Genomic DNA, 16,761 nt, shown 5'->3' on the forward strand with positions numbered 1-16,761 from the left:
TAAGTTGAAGAGCCAGATTTTGACCTTGAAATCCCAACTACAATACAAACTTTTATTTAAATAAGGAAAAAAGCTATTGTACAAATATTACTCTTCAGGTACAGCCTGCAGAGCCATGGCTGTAGATGCTCAGCTCTGTAAGAAGTGCGTCTATAGATTTTTAGGTTTAGAGATGATACCATCTGGATACCTTTGCTTGAACCTGGCAACCACATCTGGATCTAGTAGGTGGATCCCATCCAGTTGGTTTCCAAGGGTGATCCTGAAGCAAGGATAAAGGGGCAAACCAAAACATCCTGGAATTAAAAGGCTTAATATTGTTAAAAGATGCATACCTTTTATTAAGGCTGCCTATAATTTCATCAAATATTCATGCCAATTCTTTTAAGACTTTAATACTAAAATAGTATATGGTAGTATGACTGGTTAGGAATTGGGCACAGATTCTGGTGTCAAAACAGGCTGGCTCTGTATTACTTAAGAGTTAATAGTAAGAACAGCTAATTCACAGAGTTGCTGCCAGTGAGTATTCTTCGGATAAGTAAAACACTAGCAGCATATCTTTCAAGGCTCTACTAACAAGATGAAAGATATTAAAACTGTTTACAGATTAAATGGATTCTTAACCACCAGGGGGCAGGTTCAATATATCTGGTAGAATAATTGAGGAAGATCTTTAGTGGGCACCCTGGAGAGCAGTGGTTTGAGTCCTAAAACCTGATGGGTTTCCAGTGAATGTTGCAGAAGCCCCATAAAACAGTTTAAATACAGGAGCACCTGGGTGGCTCGCTTAGTTAAGCGCCCGATTGCGCTCAGGTCATGATCTCCTGTTTCATGAGTTTGAGCCCCACGTTGGGTTCTGTGCTGACAGCTCAGAACCTGGAGCCTACTTCAGATTCTGTATCTCTTTCTCTGCCCCTCACCCACTCATGCTCTGTCTCTCTCTCTCTCTCTCTCTCTCTCTCAAAAATAAACATTAAAAAAATTTTTTTTAATAAAAAAACCAAACAGTTTAAATACAAGCTCAGGTGGCTTATGAATCCTCTCAAGTCTATATTTATACAAGTGGCATATGAGGTGAAGTTCAAATATGTGTCCTTGACCATAAACACTTTGGCCCTTGAGGGCTAGCAGGTCTCTGGTCGCCTTACCAATTGGGCTGCACGTTGTGTGGTCGTCCAAACAACTCAATCTTGCGAGTGCCAGGGGATAGTCTCTCAATCATGCCATAGATTTCATCTGGTTTATGACTGGTAGAACGAACCTAGGAACAAGGTCCAAGTTACTTTTAGGTTACCAGAGATTCCAATTCTAGCCCTTTTCGTTTATCAAATGAGAAAACCTGGAACACCCCTGACTTGAATAACATGGAAGGTCTGGATGCCTGGAGAAGCACATACCTCAGCTACGATCACATCACAATCCAGACCCTGGTTGAAGCCTTGGGGATTTCCTTTGACACCAACCTGCTCACCACAAAAAACATATTACCTTATGATACCACAGCATTTGAACTTTTCCTCAATAAGAAGTCCAACCAATTCCCCTTTTTGTTCCACCTCTTGTACTTGGGCCCCCTTGTCGCTCACCAAGCAGTGTTCTTTCCCATGGTTCAACCAGTGACCCGTACGGCCTGTCCGGATGATGCGTTGCAGTTGATTTGTCTTCACCCAGATAATTTCATCTACCCGTTCATAACTGTGGAATATACGAAAGAGAACCAGGGCTTTAATCAGGCTTTCACAGTTTAGGGGTAGTACCATCTACTCTACAAAGGCAAAGACTCACAGGGAATACTTGGAGAAGGGAACACATCTCAACTACAGCAATTACATTTTTATTTCCTTCAAAAGAAAGCAACACAACAATGATCACTACTTACCCCCAGAGGTTCAGACATTCTCTGCCCAACTCCATGGCCCTAAAAAGAAAGGTTAAACAGCTACTTCCATGCCCATATATATTTATCCCTTCAAGGTATCTTAAGTGTTTTCAGTAGATATTCAGTAAACATTTACATGCAAGACACCATTAGGGCAACAGGATGGATCGAAGAGTGAAAAGATGAAACAGTATCTACTCTCAAAGGCCTTACCTTTCACAAGGAACAAATGTAAAATTAAACAGAATTCGAGGTATCATTTGTGTTAAACAGGAATTAGGGTCTCAGGAAAAAAAGGCCAACTTAGTCATACATTTAATAGCCAGGCTAGGAAAACCCAGGATTTTATCCCCACCCAGAACTCACTCTGTACTACATCTGCCCATACCTACATATCTTTGAACTGCATTACCTGCCTGTGACCCAGAGGAAGAGAAAGCCATCATCCTGAAGTACTGGTATGTTGAGCCTGCGCATCTCATCATCTGTCAGGGTCCCATAGGGCAGCTCCATGTGAATATCCCAGGGTGGGTCAGCCATCACAACTGCAAACTTGCCCAAGATACTGACGTCCAGGTAGCGGATATCACAACAGATCCACTGCATGAGGTGGTATTTGGTCATCTTTCCTTCCTTCACTCTGAGATTCATGGCCCCAGTCCCTCTTTTCCATTTGATTGTCCTATTCCCTTATAAATATGTATATCCCACACCATTCCCAATCAGCAAGATAGACTGCTGATTATACCTGCTTTTCCTACATGGATGGCTGCCCTACTCATACAAGTTCCTAAGTTGAAAATAGTTTTCTGAGCAGACAGGTACCTGAGGAGGGAAGAGTCGATCTGCATTCGAGTCACCTCCGACACTCTGTGTAAGAGCAAGCTCCTGGCTAGGTGTATGGTCTTTGCTCCCAGGAGCCTCAGAATCCATGCAAGCATCAATTTCATAGTGAACGTATTTGCAGGTATCCATGTGGAAACACGTGTTAAGGAAAGAGCAGTCACCTAATGATTCATCAGTGTGTTTATTGATGATTCGTCTGGGAAAACAGAAAGGGAGAATGAGAATCAAGACCGTGTTCCAGGGGCACTTGGACGGTTGTTGATTAAATGTCCGACTTCAGCTCAGGTCACGATGTCACAGTTCATGAGCTCAAGCCCCCGCATCACGCTCTGTGCTGTCAGCGTAGAGCCCGCTTCAGATCCTCTGTCTCCCTCTCTCTGCCCCTCCCCTGCTCATACTCTCTCTCTCAAAAATAAACATTAAAAAAAAGATGGTGTTCCAGAATTAGATCCCATAGGTCAAGTTCCAAATTGTTTCAAACTCTTGTCTTTTATTACCCTCTCCTAATTTTATTTTTAGAGCTTCCTCTAAGTTTTCAGAGAAAAAAGGCAGGTGATATGGAAATCCATAATTCACACTAAAGAGTTTTAATTCCTCTCTGGGCAAAGACAACTTTCTTATTTTACAATAGGAAGGAAGGGCTTGCTGATTAGAGCTGCATAAAATGCCGACCTAAGAGCCCAGGTTCCTATTTCTCCTAAGATCATCCTCCTCCCAGAGAACTTTCAATGGGGCTCAAGAGTTGCCTTCCTATTGCAAGAAAGGGGCATTTTTTAAAAATCTCACATCTATTTGGGAGTGCAGTCTGTGTTTCCTCCCACAGAACACTACTTCTCAAAGCATACCTTCAGAATCTGGGGGGTCTAAGACAAATCATTAAAACCATTTAATAACAGGAGCACCTGGATGGCTCAGTTGGTGAAGTGTCGGACTCTTGATTTCAGCTCAGGTGGTGATATTGCAGCTCTGTGCTGACAGTGTGGAGCCTGCTTGGGATTCTCTCCCTACCCCCCCCCCCTCTGTCCCCCTCCCCCACTGTCTCTCAATATAAACAAACATTAAAAAAAAACAAAACATTGAATAATAGGATTAAAGACAGAATCCCAGTAACAGGAAGGAACGTCCTGAAAATGGATGACTGCTTCCAGGAGACCCACCCCACCTCTCCCCCTCCCAAGAGACCTGAAGTGTAGCTTGCGACAGGGCCGATCAGCATCACTGGCTTTCATGCACTCCTCCTTTGTTCCATAGTCACAAAACTCTTGTACTTGGGCCCGACCTCGTGAGCGAAACTTTTCAACAATGGATTGTTCCTTCGCTGTTGTTGTATTTAATAACTCGAGGATCTCCTGACTGACCTGTGACAGAAGAAGCCTTGGACTTAAAAGGGTTTGCAGATAAAATGATCCCTAAACCACCTCTCCAAATTCTACCTGACAAATGTCCTGTTGTAAGGGGTGAATGAGCTAACCTAAAATGGGAAAACTAGAATCCTAGGAGAAGAGATTTGTCATGGGTTCAGTTCTTTCTCACAAATCCACATTTGGGATGAAATTAAAATATAAGAAGTCTGGTTCCTACTGCTAAGCATTAAGCTAACTTCCCTTCTCCAGGAAAGCAATCCTTCCCACCAAAACCACTTATATTTATATAATCAACACACAGTGCTAAGCACTTTACTGTTTAGCTCAGTCTTTGCAACAATTCTAGAAGGGAGGTACTCTGGTTATCCTTACGTTATAGATGAAGACTAAGGCTCAAGAGAAGTTAACTTGTTCAGATTCACACAGCTGGAAGTAGTAAATGGATAAGAACTCATTTGGGTCTGATATTTATATCAGAACCACCGTAACTGTGGGCACACTCTTTAATCATCTGTTTCCATATTTATTAATAGTCCATGTAACTACCTTCCAGTATTCATCTCCAATCATCTCCCTCTATTTCTAAATTTGGATTCCTCTTCTCTTGATCTGATGATTCTTCCAAACAGATCCAATGACAAACATCCTCTAAATCAGTTTCTCAACACTGGCATTACTGACATTTGGGGCTAAGTAATTCTTTGTTGTGTGGGGATTATCCTACTATGATTGTAGGATGCTTAGCAACATTGTTTGTCTCTACCCACTAGAATGCCTGTAGCACTCCTCTGTGTTGTGACAACCAAAATGTCTCCAGACATTGTCAAATGTTCTCTGGGGGGAGCAAGGTGGGGGGCAAAATTATCCCCAGTTGAGAACCACTATTCTAAACCCTCAACTCTAAGAACTGCACCTTGCTTGCCCTAGGGGTAAAACCCTCCCAATGAAAACTATAATTCAAAGTGTATGTGTGAGGGGTGTCTCGCTGGCTCAGTCGGTAGAGCATACAACTCTTGATCTTGCAGTTTTAAGTTCAAGCCCCATAATGGGTGTAAAGATTACTTAAAAATAAAATCTTAAAAAACAAAAACATGTATGTGTGAAAGCATTTCCATCTACCCCTACCTTCTTGCTCTGCTGTTCCTTAGTAGACTGTTGGTTCAGAAGGCTCTCTATCTCCAGATCAACATCTGAGGCAGCATGTTTCCTTGATTTCTTGGCTGGCTCCTTGGTTGCTTCTGATGCTGAAGAGGCCAGACCAGAGGCCAAAGAGCTGGCAAAAGCAGCTACCGTGGTTGAGTCCTGCTCTGCACGCCGCTTCTGCCCTGTGATAGTTCCTGCTATTTCCCCAGGGCCCTTCTTTTCTGCCACAGCGCCCATCATGGCAGAGAGCTTGGAATGATCAGCATAGGTCACAAGAGTGGGATGTGCATCATCTTGTAAGAGACCTCGTTTTACCTCAATCAACTCCTGAGCTGCAAACTTCTGTAGCAGGCTTTCCACCCCATCTTGAGTGGCAGGGGCATCTGGCTAGGGAAGGAGAGGAAAGGAAGGCAATAAAACACTGACCATGAACTGAAGAAAAGAAGTGGTACATCCCAACCCTGTCTTATCAGGTCATTACCGTGGAGATGGCAAGACGGATGGACACAGCATCAGTGGGCAATGTTAAGGCCAGATCAGAGAGGTGGTGCAGCAATTTCTTCTCTAATTCAGGGTCTGTAGCTAGTTCAGGAACTGCTGAAGCTGTGCTGGGCTTAGGGCCACCAGAAGTGGGTGCAGCAGGCACTGGACTGTCACTGCGGAAGGTGGGAGACAGTGCTGCCTCTGGATTTCGTAGATCTGGGAATGAAGAAAAGTGAAGAACATGAAAAAGGGCAACCACGGTAGGCCTATACATTCCTCAGGAGTCCAATGCTCCAATAGTCACAGCACACAGTTATTTCATTTCATGTAGAAAATCCTCTGACCAAATTTAGCACTAGATAACCTTTCCTCAATCATACTCAAGTGTTCACTGCTTTGTCAAGATAATCCTGAATTTTCTGGGAACCTCTTACCTTTCCTCTACTGAGTGAGAGGTGTTTTCCTAATTCCTGTCCCTGCTGTGTTTCAAAAAAAATTAGCAGCATGGTAGATTTCTATGTCCATACCACCTCCCTTTAGTCACTCTAAATGACAACTGATATAATCAACCCAAATTTAAAAGCCAGGAATATTTTCAACAACCTAAAAACTGTGATCCAATCTTTTGAGGAATGGAGTTTCAATTTTAATGAATCAAGGCCACTAGACATCAGAGGGTATATAAAATGACAGTGTTGAGGATAAGAAAGTGACTTTTTTTTTTTTAAAGATTTTATTAATTAACTTCTACACGCAATATGGGGCTCAAACCTACAGCCTTGAGATCAAGAATTGCATGCTCTACTGACTAAGCCAGCCGGGCACCCCTAGAATGCGACCTATAACACTCAAATACAAAAATCTTATAAAATTTTGTGACACCCTGGTCACCAAATGATACTTCCTGACTGTATTTCTATCACTTACCTTACTACTTCACAAGCTAGGTAGCCATCATAACCTTAGTAGGACTTAAGAACTCAAATCAGGACAAAATATTACCTTTAGGAAAGCTTAAAATCTATGATTATTTAGTTAAAATACAGATGGGAGCATCTGGCTGGCTCAGCCAGTAGAGCATGCAATTCTTGATCTAGGAGTTGTGAGTTCAAGCCCCACGCTGGGTGCAGAAATTACTTTCTTTTTAAGTTTATTAATTTATTTTTGAGAGAGAGTGCGCGCACGTGCACATGCAAGTGGGAGAGGGGCACAGCCAGAGGAAGAGGGAGGATCCCAAGCAGGCTCCACACTGTCAGCACAAAGCCCAACGCAGGGTTTCAACCCATGAACCATGAGATCATGATCTGGGCTGAAATCAAGCGTCAGGACCTCAACTCACTGGATCACCCAGGCGCCCTGAAGAGATTATTTAATAATAAAATCTTTAGGAAAAAAAAAAAAATACAGATGAAATACCAAACTCAGGACCTGTATCAGAACTCTGTTAAATTAAATATAAGATATAAGTGGGTCATTATTTTACATTTAGAAATATTTAAGTTACATAAACATTTTTACTCTAATGGAATTTTTAGTAAAATTTGACTCAGAAATTCCAAGGGTGAGGGGGGCCTGGGTGGCACAGTCGGTTAAGCGACTTTGGCTCAGGCCATGATCTCACAGTTTGTGGGTTCAAACCCCACTTTAGGCTCTGTGTTGATAGCACGGAGCCTGGAGCCTGCTTCAGATTTTGCTTCCGTCTCTCTCTCAAAAATAAATAAACATTAAAAAAAAAAATTTTTTTTTTTTTTAATTCCAAGGTAAATGGAGCTGAACTATACCAAACATCTTGCTAGGATACATTTTATGTAAAAATAAGTTATAATCTATTTAGAAAACAGACTTCACAATTCCATACTACCCGGAAATGTTAAATAACTCACAGAACTTTCCTTACTTTGCTTATGATTCCTTTATGTTCTGCTGAATCTTGGAGAGTAGAACTTTTGCCAGATAAACTGATACAAGTCCTTTGTTTTGTTTGGCAAAGAGATATGTATACATGGAAGGACCATTGAAGCACTTTGAAGGTCTAGATGAGAAAGAATTCAAGAGCAAGGAACTTAAGCTAAAAATACTTCAGAAAGAAAGGGGCGCCTCGGTGGCTGTCAATTGAGTGTCTGACTTCAGCTCAGGTCATGATCTCATAGTTTGTGAATTCGAGCCCCTCTCTCAAAAACAAAAACAAACATTCAAAAAAAATAAATGAAAGAAAGAAGAAATAAAAGCGACAATTATTATTAGCTTACTTGGAAGCCTAAGGGCAAAATTTCTGCACTGAACAGGATTAAACTAGTGAAGTCCTTGGGATTCAGCGATTCAAGGAATCCAGTAAATTTGAAATAAAATACCCCAGTTACAATTTACACTAGGATAATACGCTGAACTTTTTCTTTTTTAATGTTTATTTTTGACAAAGAAAGACAGAGCATGAGCAGGGAAGGGGCAGAGAGAGGGGGACAGAGAACCTGAAGCAGGCTCCTCAACGGACAGCAGAGATCCCGACATGGGGCTCTAATTCATGAACAAAACACAAGACCCAAACTGTGAGATCATGGCCTGAACTGAAGTCAGATGCTTAGCAGACTGAGACTTTTTTCAAAAAAAATCAGTTAAGCTTTAAAGTTTTTGAAGTAACCAAAAATTTCTTTCATTAAGCAACCTAACTAAGCACAATCAATGATAAATATTAAGGCAGAGGACACACAAGGTATTTTAAAATTAGGATTTCGGGCATTACATCCACAAATTGTTTTATATATTATATACTGATATAACTCATCATATTTTTGTTTTATACACTGTATACAAATATAACCCATTATACATTTTTAACTCACAGAGTATGCCAAAGGGAGCAAATCATATAAGTTACTAAACCAAAAACTCTGATTATAGAACATTGGGCTAAAGGAAGATATAGGTAAGTTTTTTGGTTTTTTTTTTTTTGGTTTTTCTGAAAGTGAGAACAGAGTTTATTGAAGACACAGAGAGAGAGCAGATAGAGTGTCCAGGAGATTCAGAAAGGAAAGGAGAGGACAGTGAGTCTCCAGATGTAGTTAAGTTTTCAAACAATACTCAGTATATAGGTCCTTTGTTATGTAACTCTGCAATGTTGAATATTTTAGGTAAGCCATAAATTATCCCTTACCTCTCCCCCTTAATTTATATTCAAACTTTGTGCCAGGTACCTTACATATGCTGCTTCATTAATAAGAGATTTGTTTTTTAAAAAAAGCCCTAACAGGGCATCTGGGTGGCTCAGTTGGTTAAGTGTCCAACTTCAGCTCAGGTCATAATCTTGTGGTCCATGGGTTCAAGCCCTGTATAGGGCTTTGTGCTGACAGCTCAGAGCGTGAAGCCTGCTTCAGATTCTGTGTCTCCCTCTCTCTCTGCCCCTCCCCTGCTCACACTTTGTCTCTCTCTCTCTCAAAAATAAATATTAATTTTTTTTTAATGTTTATTTATTTTTAACAGAGAGAGACAGACAGATTCAGAGACAGAGCATGAGTGGGGCAAGGGAGAGAGAGGGAGACACAGAATCTGAAGCAGGCTCCAGGCTCCTAGCTGTCAGCACAGAGCCAGATGCGGGCTCAAACTCACAGATTGCGAGATCATGACCTGAGCCAAAGTCAGATGCTCAACCAACTGAGCCACCAGGTGCCCCTCAAAAATAAATATTAAAACAAATAAATAAACATAAAAAATAAAAAGATGTAACAAAATAATAATAAATAAATGAAATATTTAAAAAGCCTAAGCTCCTTATAGATAATCCCTATTACACCTTTTTTTTAAACCACCTTAAGAAAGATATTAAAAAATAGGGGCTCCTGGGTGGCTCCGTTGGTTAAGGGTCCAACTCTTGTTGATTTCAACTCAGGTCTTGATCTCACATCAAGCCCCTAGTCAGGCTCTGTGCTGGTCGTGGAGCCTGCTTGAGATTCTCTCTTTCCATCACTCTGCCCCTCCCCTGCTCATGGTCTCTCTCTCTCTCTCAAAATAAATAAACGTTTAAAAAAAATGTTTAAAGAGGAGCCTGGGTGGCTCAGTTGGTTAAGCATCCAACTCTTGATTTCAGCTCAGGTGATGATCTCACAGCTTGTGAGATGGAGCCCTGAATCACGCTCTGCGCACTCACAGCATGTGAGTAGGGCTCAAACCCACCAACTGTAAGATCATGACCTGAGCCGAAGTCAGACCCTTAACCAACTGAGCCACCCAGGCGCCCCTAATACTTGCTCCTCTAAAAAGTAAGCTGGTGACATGATTCTGATTATGAATCCTTGTGTTAGTAACACCTCCTGGCAGTATTCTTTTCATGGCATTCAAGACATTAGAGCTGAAAATACCTTTTAAGGTTATTGGGAGGAGAGGCTCATGTTTAATATTGAATTTCCTGAAGTCACATGCAAATTCTTGCATGTATATACTCATTTGGGGAAAAGACTCCAATGTTTTGTCATTCTTAAAATGGTTTACTGGCAGAAAATGACTAAGAACCCCTGGATTACAACTCCTTCAGAAAGTATTTGTTCAGTTATTATTTCAGTACATTTACTGAGTGCTTCCACTATGCTGGCAAGTATGTTAATACTCTGCCTCCAATCCAATGAAAATTTCTACGTGCTGTGTTCAACAAAGTAATACATAATACTTGAGCTTACTCTTGGGTTAAAAGCTCCACTGACGATAAACAAAATACTATTAGCTCAAAGACCTAAAAATATGGCCAGTCTATTAATATAACATTGTATGTAAATTATACTGTCATTAATTATACATAGCCAGTCTACTAATTTGCTAAACTATGTTAACATCTATATGTACATCTTCAATCCCACTGATGAAATATATTGAGCAGTTCATATATTTACCATGTTCTAAGCCTGGCCAAGTCCATTTTGTTTCAATTAAAATATAATAAAAACGTATTCACGGTAATAATCTTCATTTCCAAAAGCTGTACATTATTTCTACGGAAAACAATGTGGTGGTTCCTCAAAAAACTGAAAATAGAATTACCATATGATCCAGCAACTCCACTTCTGGATACATACCCAAAAAATCTGAAGCTGGATCTTGAAGGGATATTTGTACACCAATACTCACAACAGCATTATTCACAATAGCCAAAAGTTAGAGCAACCCAAGTATCCACCACCAGATAAATGAATAAACACTGTACAGACATACAATGGACTTTTCTTTGGGTTTAAAAAGAAATTATGACACATGCTACAATAGGATGAACCTTATGGATATTATGCTAAGTGAAATAAGCCAGTCACAGAAAGACACATATTTCATGATTCTGTTTACATGAGGTGTCTAGAGCAAACTCACAGAAACAAAAAGAATAATGGTTGCCAGGGACTGGGCAGAAGGAGAAATAGAAAGTTATTGTTTAATGCGTACAGAATTTCAGTTTTGCAAGATGAAAAAGTTCTGGAGATTGGTTGCACCATAATGTGAATATATGTCAAGCCACTGAGCTGTACACTTAAAAACGGTTAAGACGGTAAATTTTAAGTTTTATGCCACAATTGGAAAAAAAAAAAAAAAGTACTTAAAAAATGCCAAACTAGAGGCATCTGGGTGGCTCAGTTAGTTAAGCATCGACTTCCAATGATGTCATGATCTCATGGTTCCTGAGTTGGAGCCCCACATTGGGCTCTGTGCTGACAGCTCAGAGCCTGGAGCCTGCTTCAGATTCTGTGTCTCCCTTTCATTCCACCCCGGCCCCGCTTGCACCCTGTCTCTCTCTCTCAAAAATAAATAAGCATTTTTAAAAATTTTAAATAAAAATAAAAATGCCAAACTAGGACACCTGAGTAGCTCAATCAATTAAGCATCTGACTCGATTTCAGCTCAAGTCATGATCTCACAGTCATGGGACTGAGCCCAGAATCAGGCTTGGTGGGGACAGCACAGAGTCTGCTGGGGATTCTCTCTCCCTCTTTCTCTGCCCATCTCTATCTCCTGCTCTCTCTCAAAAAAATAAATAAACATATGGGGCGCCTGGGTGGCGCAGTCGGTTAAGCGACCGACTTCAGCCAGGTCACGATCTCGCGGTCCGTGAGTTCGAGCCCCACGTCAGGCTCTGGGCTGATGGCTCAGAGCCTGGAGCCTGTTTCCGATTCTGTGTGTCCCTCTCTCTCTGCCCCTCCCCCGTTCATGGTCTGTCTCTCTCTGTCCCAAAAATAAATAAACATTGAAAAAAAAAAATAAAGAAAAAAAAATAAACATAAAAAACTGCCAAACTCAGGAAGGTCTCCCAGTAATTCTTTGTCCATGGTATTTTGTATTTGTTAATGATATGGATACATTTCAGGTCATGGTTATCCTTGCCTTTTCTCATTGAGCTTAGTAGTAAACAATTAGGTACCAGATTTCAGTAATGCTATAAAAATCAAGAGGTAGTTAAGAAAATTTTTATTTCCTGTGAGAAAAGAACAGAATGATCTGAATTTTTAGCAAGACTTTGGTTATATCTTACATGAAAAATTGATTAGTAAACAAATAGAGTGTGTCTCATGATGTTTTCCTAAGAATCTTAATGCTCAAATCAATTCTTTGGAATAACCAAAATAATTCAAAGAAGGAACAGTGAAAGCACAAACTTTAAAATATTTTATCTTAACCATATTATCAGGCAGATGTACTAGGAATCTTAATCATATATTATTAAGTGGGTGTATGAGATATTTACATCCAAAAAAAGAATACTTACATTCAAGAGAGAATACACTCTTGTCAAAATTATTAAACATGTTTAGCAAGAACCTGTATGAAATATCGACATTCTAGTAGTTAGGTTTGCATATGGCACAAAGTTTGGTTAATACCAAAGTATGGTTATTACCATGGAAAAGTGAAGTTGAATTTAAAATTGACGATTAGGGGCGACTGGGTGGCTCAGTCAGTTAAGCTACTGACTCTTGGTTTCAGTTCAGGTCGTGATCTCAGTTAGTGAGTTTGAGCCTTGCATGGGGCTCCATGATGTCAGTGCAGAATCTCTCTCTCCCTTTCTGCCTCTGCCCCTCCCCTGCTCATTCCCACTGTCTCTCTCATAAATAAAGAAATAAACATTTATAAATAAATAAATAATAAAATTGACTACTAATTAATCCCTGATCATATGACTTGTACTTCTTCCTCTACTTGCCCGGCCCTCTTAATTTCTCTTTAATTATCTAAGTCTTATATAACCATCAAAATCCAATCTCAAGTGCTAATTCCTTTCATGTCTCTACTGACTAAACCCGACTCCTCACTCTTCCCTTCCCTGTACTTATCGTGGACTCATTCATTCAGCATTTTACATATATCACATTTAAGTTCTGACTTTTTAGACATATCGATCCTTGAACCCCAACTAGATTTTAAACCCCTTGAGGGGGGCGCCTGGGTGGCTCAGTCGGTTGAGCGCCCGACTTCGGCCCAGGTCATGATCTCACACCCGTGAGTTCGAGCCCAGCGTCGGGCTCTGTGCTGACAGCTCAGAGCCTGGAGCCTGTTTCAGATTCTGTGTCTCCCTCTCTCTCTGACCCTCCCGCATTCATGCTCTGTCTCTCTATGTCTCAAAAAGTAAATAAACGTTAAAAAAAAAAAATTTAAAAAAAAATTAAAAAAAAAATAAAAATAAACCCCTTGAGGGCAGGAACAATGTGTTACTTATATTTGTCTAACTAGACTTATGCACACTGTAAATACTCCATAGATGTTTGTTTATTATGGTGTGAGTGTCCTGACAGGACATCTTCTAGTTCCAAGGGCCAGAACATGAGTACAGGGACCTAATATGTACCAAGACAAGATTTAGAGATCGACTCCAGTATACAAATAAACACTGGAACAAAGTACCACAAGGGTGACATGGAGTATCCTTGTAGATCTCGTTAACTGATTTCCCTTAAATAAGCCAGGGCTTGTGCTGGGGTGGGGGTAGATAAAACCGGACAATCATCGGAGGTTCCTTCAAGTTTTAGGGCTGTGACATAGCGGGCAACAGGAAGAAAGAAAAAGTGTAAAACCCGAAAATAAATGTTTCCAGATATCTGCTTGGGATGTAAATGGCTAAGACCATACCAGTTCCTCTACTCATTTAGCAACTCTGTGAGGGTCACCGAGGTAAGCACTGTGGGTACAAAGGTTCGGACCTTGCTCTCACGGAGCCCACAGTGGCAAAGAAATGACCACGACAAAGCCGTCGCTGTAACGCAGGGAAGAACAAAGCGCCATAGGAGCAACAAAAAAGGGGGACTTACTGCTTCATGGGATAGGGGGCTGAGAGGCCTAGCAAAGCCAATGTTCTCGCAGACTTCAGAGGAGTCGGCCAAGCGGACGGGGGTGGGGACCAGGCTTCCGTCCCAAGAAAGTGAACTGGAAGAAACAAGGCCCGCGAACGGAACCGCGACCATGTCCAGGAGGACGAAGCGTCTGTGCTGCTCAGGGCGAGGAGAGTACTGATGTACCAGGCATTAAATAAATGGCCTCCTGGGGAAGGGCACCGACTCGGGAGCTCTTTTTCGCCAGGGTTCCCTCCCACCCTCCCTGGCTAAGTATCCGCCCGGACAGCCCCGCGCCTCACCCAAATGCCCCGAGTCCTGCTTCCGCCTCCGCTGCAGCCTCTCTCGCAGCGAGTCCAGCTGCTTTTTGTGGGCTTGGATAGAGCTCCACGTGTCCGACATTCTAGTTTCTCAGCCCAGACACGTCTCGAATCAGGCGCTGCGGACTAGCACCTCCCAGCCCCGGCAGCAGGAAATCTGTTCTCACGCGGACACCCCCAGGCTAACCGGAAAGAGATCTGGGGAATACGCTGGACGGGAAGTTATTGCCCGTTTCCCGCTCGTTTTGAAGCTGAAATAAGAGCCACCTTAGGTGTTGGCAGGATGGCGGAAATGTTTTCTATCGGAGCTCTCTCGTTCTTCCGGGTGCCGTGAGGCTGTGGCTGCCATATTAGTGTCTGGCAGAACGGCCATGTTGCTTATAGATGCGCATGCGGCCATGTTGAATATAAAGGGATGAATCCTGTGCGTTGACCCTTCCAGTTAAGACGGCGATAATGTAAAAAAGCGCAAATAGAACAGCAAGCGTAGTACAGATCTTTATTTTTATCTTTTTGAAGATTTTACTTTTAAGTAATTTCTGCATCCAGTGTGGGGCTTGAACTCCTGACTGGAGATCAAGGGTCACATGCTCTACTGACTGTGCCAGCCTGGTGCCCCCAGGTTAATGAGAAATAATTAGGGGCACCTGGGTGGCTCAGACGGTTAAGCTAAGACTTAAGCTCAGATCATGATCTCCCAGTTAGTGAATTTCTGCTGACACCCCAGAGCCTGGAGCCTGCTCTGGATTCTGTGTCTCCCTCTCTCTGCCTCTCTCTCTCTCTCTCTCTCTCTCTCTCTCTCTCTCTCTCTCCCATAAATAAACATTAAAAAAAATTTTTAATGAAAAATAACTAAAGCCTCTTGATGGTTAGATACTAACATACTGGAGGTGTTGCAGATTTCTGTTTTCATGCATTCATTTACAAAGATACAGCTATTAATTACATTGATTTCCAGTCCATGAGTGTGTGTCTGGAGGTGTCTTTCTTTGAAAGAAATGGAGGACTGATGGTGCAGAGATATTATAAGGAGTCGACAAATACATGTTCTCACTATTGTTATACCTAGTCTACAATATTGTGTGCAATACGTTGAAATACAGTTCTCAAAAAGAGGGCACTAGAGGGGCTTTTGAGGGCTAGTTGCATGAGTATGTCTATGAAAATTGAATGAGCCAAACATTTTGGTATGTGCACTTTACTGTAAGTGTAATAAACTTAAATACTATTTTTTTTTTTAAGATTTTACTTTTAAGCAATCTCTACTCCAAAAATGGAGCTTGAACTTACAACCCCGAGATCAAGAGTCTCACCCTCCACCTACTGAGCCATCCCGGTGCCCTTGTTGTTTGTTTGTTTGTTTATTTTTGAGAGAGAGAAAGAGCAGGAGCAGGGGAGGGGCAGAGAGAGAGAGGGACAGAGGATCCGAAGCAGGCTCCACACTGTCAGTACAAAGCTCAAAGTGGGGATCTAACTCAGGATCAAGTGAGATCATGACCTAAGCCTAAGTCTGACCCTTAACCTACTGAGCCACCCAGGCACCCTGTTGTTTGTTTGTTTTTAATGGGGGTCTTGTGAATGGAAGCATTTGGGAAGCACTGATTTGTCAAGTGTCTACAGTTGACCCGTGAACTGCATGGGCCCACTTATATGTGGAATTTATATATATATATATATATATATATATATATATATATATATATATAAATATACTACAGTACTGTAATTGTGTTTTCTCTTCCTCATGATTTTAATAACATTTTCTTTTCTCTAGCTTACTTTATTGTAAGAATATGGTATATAATACATGTAACATACAAAATACGTGTTAACCAACTATTTGTCATCAGTAAGGCTTCTGGTCAACAGCATGCTATTAGTAGTTCGGTTTTGGAGGAGTCAAAAGTTATACACAAATTTTCAACCAATTGCACAGGGCAGGGAAGAGGTTGTCTCCCCTAACACCTGCATTGTTCAAGGATCAACTATACATGATGCCAAACACTGTGTCAGAAAGAATAGCTTGAAAAGGCATGGCTCCTGTTTTCAAAGAGTTCCTAGTCTGGTGAAGGAGCTAAGATCCAGCTTATTAATATTGAATCATCTTTACAGCATAAGGCAGTATGAGCATAAACTCTGAAAATAAATGTGATTGCAGAGAAGAGGAGGACACCAAGCCCAGGAGACCCGGGAGAGGCATTGGAAAGAAGGTGGTGTCAGGGCTTAGGCTTGAGGGGCACCTGGCTGGCTCAGTCAGTAAAGCATGTGACTCTTGATCTTGGAGTCATGAGTTGAAGTCCCATGTTGGGTGTGGAGCCAACTTAAAATTAAAAAAAATTTTAAAAATAAAAAAGTCTCAGGCTTGAATAACTGCTAGCTAGTGCTTCAACAGGTGAAGTTATAGGAGAGAATTCCAGCCTGAGAGCATGATA

At 41.4% G+C, this 16,761-nt stretch overlaps 1 protein-coding gene across 1 annotated transcript; it reads right to left on the minus strand.

Annotated features, from left to right (window-relative positions):
• Positions 1-31: 31 nt before the first annotated feature.
• On the minus strand, positions 32-14,579 carry METTL3 (methyltransferase 3, N6-adenosine-methyltransferase complex catalytic subunit). The gene is made up of 11 exons (XM_011283125.4): positions 14,312-14,579; positions 5,717-5,934; positions 5,218-5,622; positions 3,911-4,086; positions 2,708-2,924; positions 2,295-2,482; positions 1,883-1,921; positions 1,590-1,698; positions 1,401-1,466; positions 1,152-1,264; positions 32-262 (listed from the first exon to the last, which is right to left on the minus strand). The coding sequence occupies exons 1-11, from the start codon at positions 14,409-14,411 to the stop codon at positions 151-153; spliced, it is 1,743 nt and encodes a 580-aa protein (XP_011281427.1). The 5' UTR covers positions 14,412-14,579; the 3' UTR covers positions 32-150.
• Between the last annotated feature and the right edge of the window lie 2,182 nt (positions 14,580-16,761).

The sequence above is a fragment of the Felis catus genome, chromosome B3, assembly GCF_018350175.1.
Source record: "Felis catus isolate Fca126 chromosome B3, F.catus_Fca126_mat1.0, whole genome shotgun sequence".
Taxonomy (NCBI): domain Eukaryota; kingdom Metazoa; phylum Chordata; class Mammalia; order Carnivora; family Felidae; genus Felis; species Felis catus.

Excerpts from the sequence above, each read along its gene's own strand:
- METTL3 (XM_011283125.4), bottom strand. The coding sequence starts at position 14,411 with ATGTCGGACACGTGGAGCTCTATCCAAGCCCACAAAAAGCAGCTGGAC. Across the intron at positions 2,925-3,910 it reads TGTCGCAAGCTACACTTCAG|ACGAATCATCAATAAACACA; the intron begins GTCTCTTGGGAG and ends CTGTTTTCCCAG. Across the intron at positions 2,483-2,707 it reads ATCGACTCTTCCCTCCTCAG|TGGATCTGTTGTGATATCCG; the intron begins GTACCTGTCTGC and ends CACCTCATGCAG.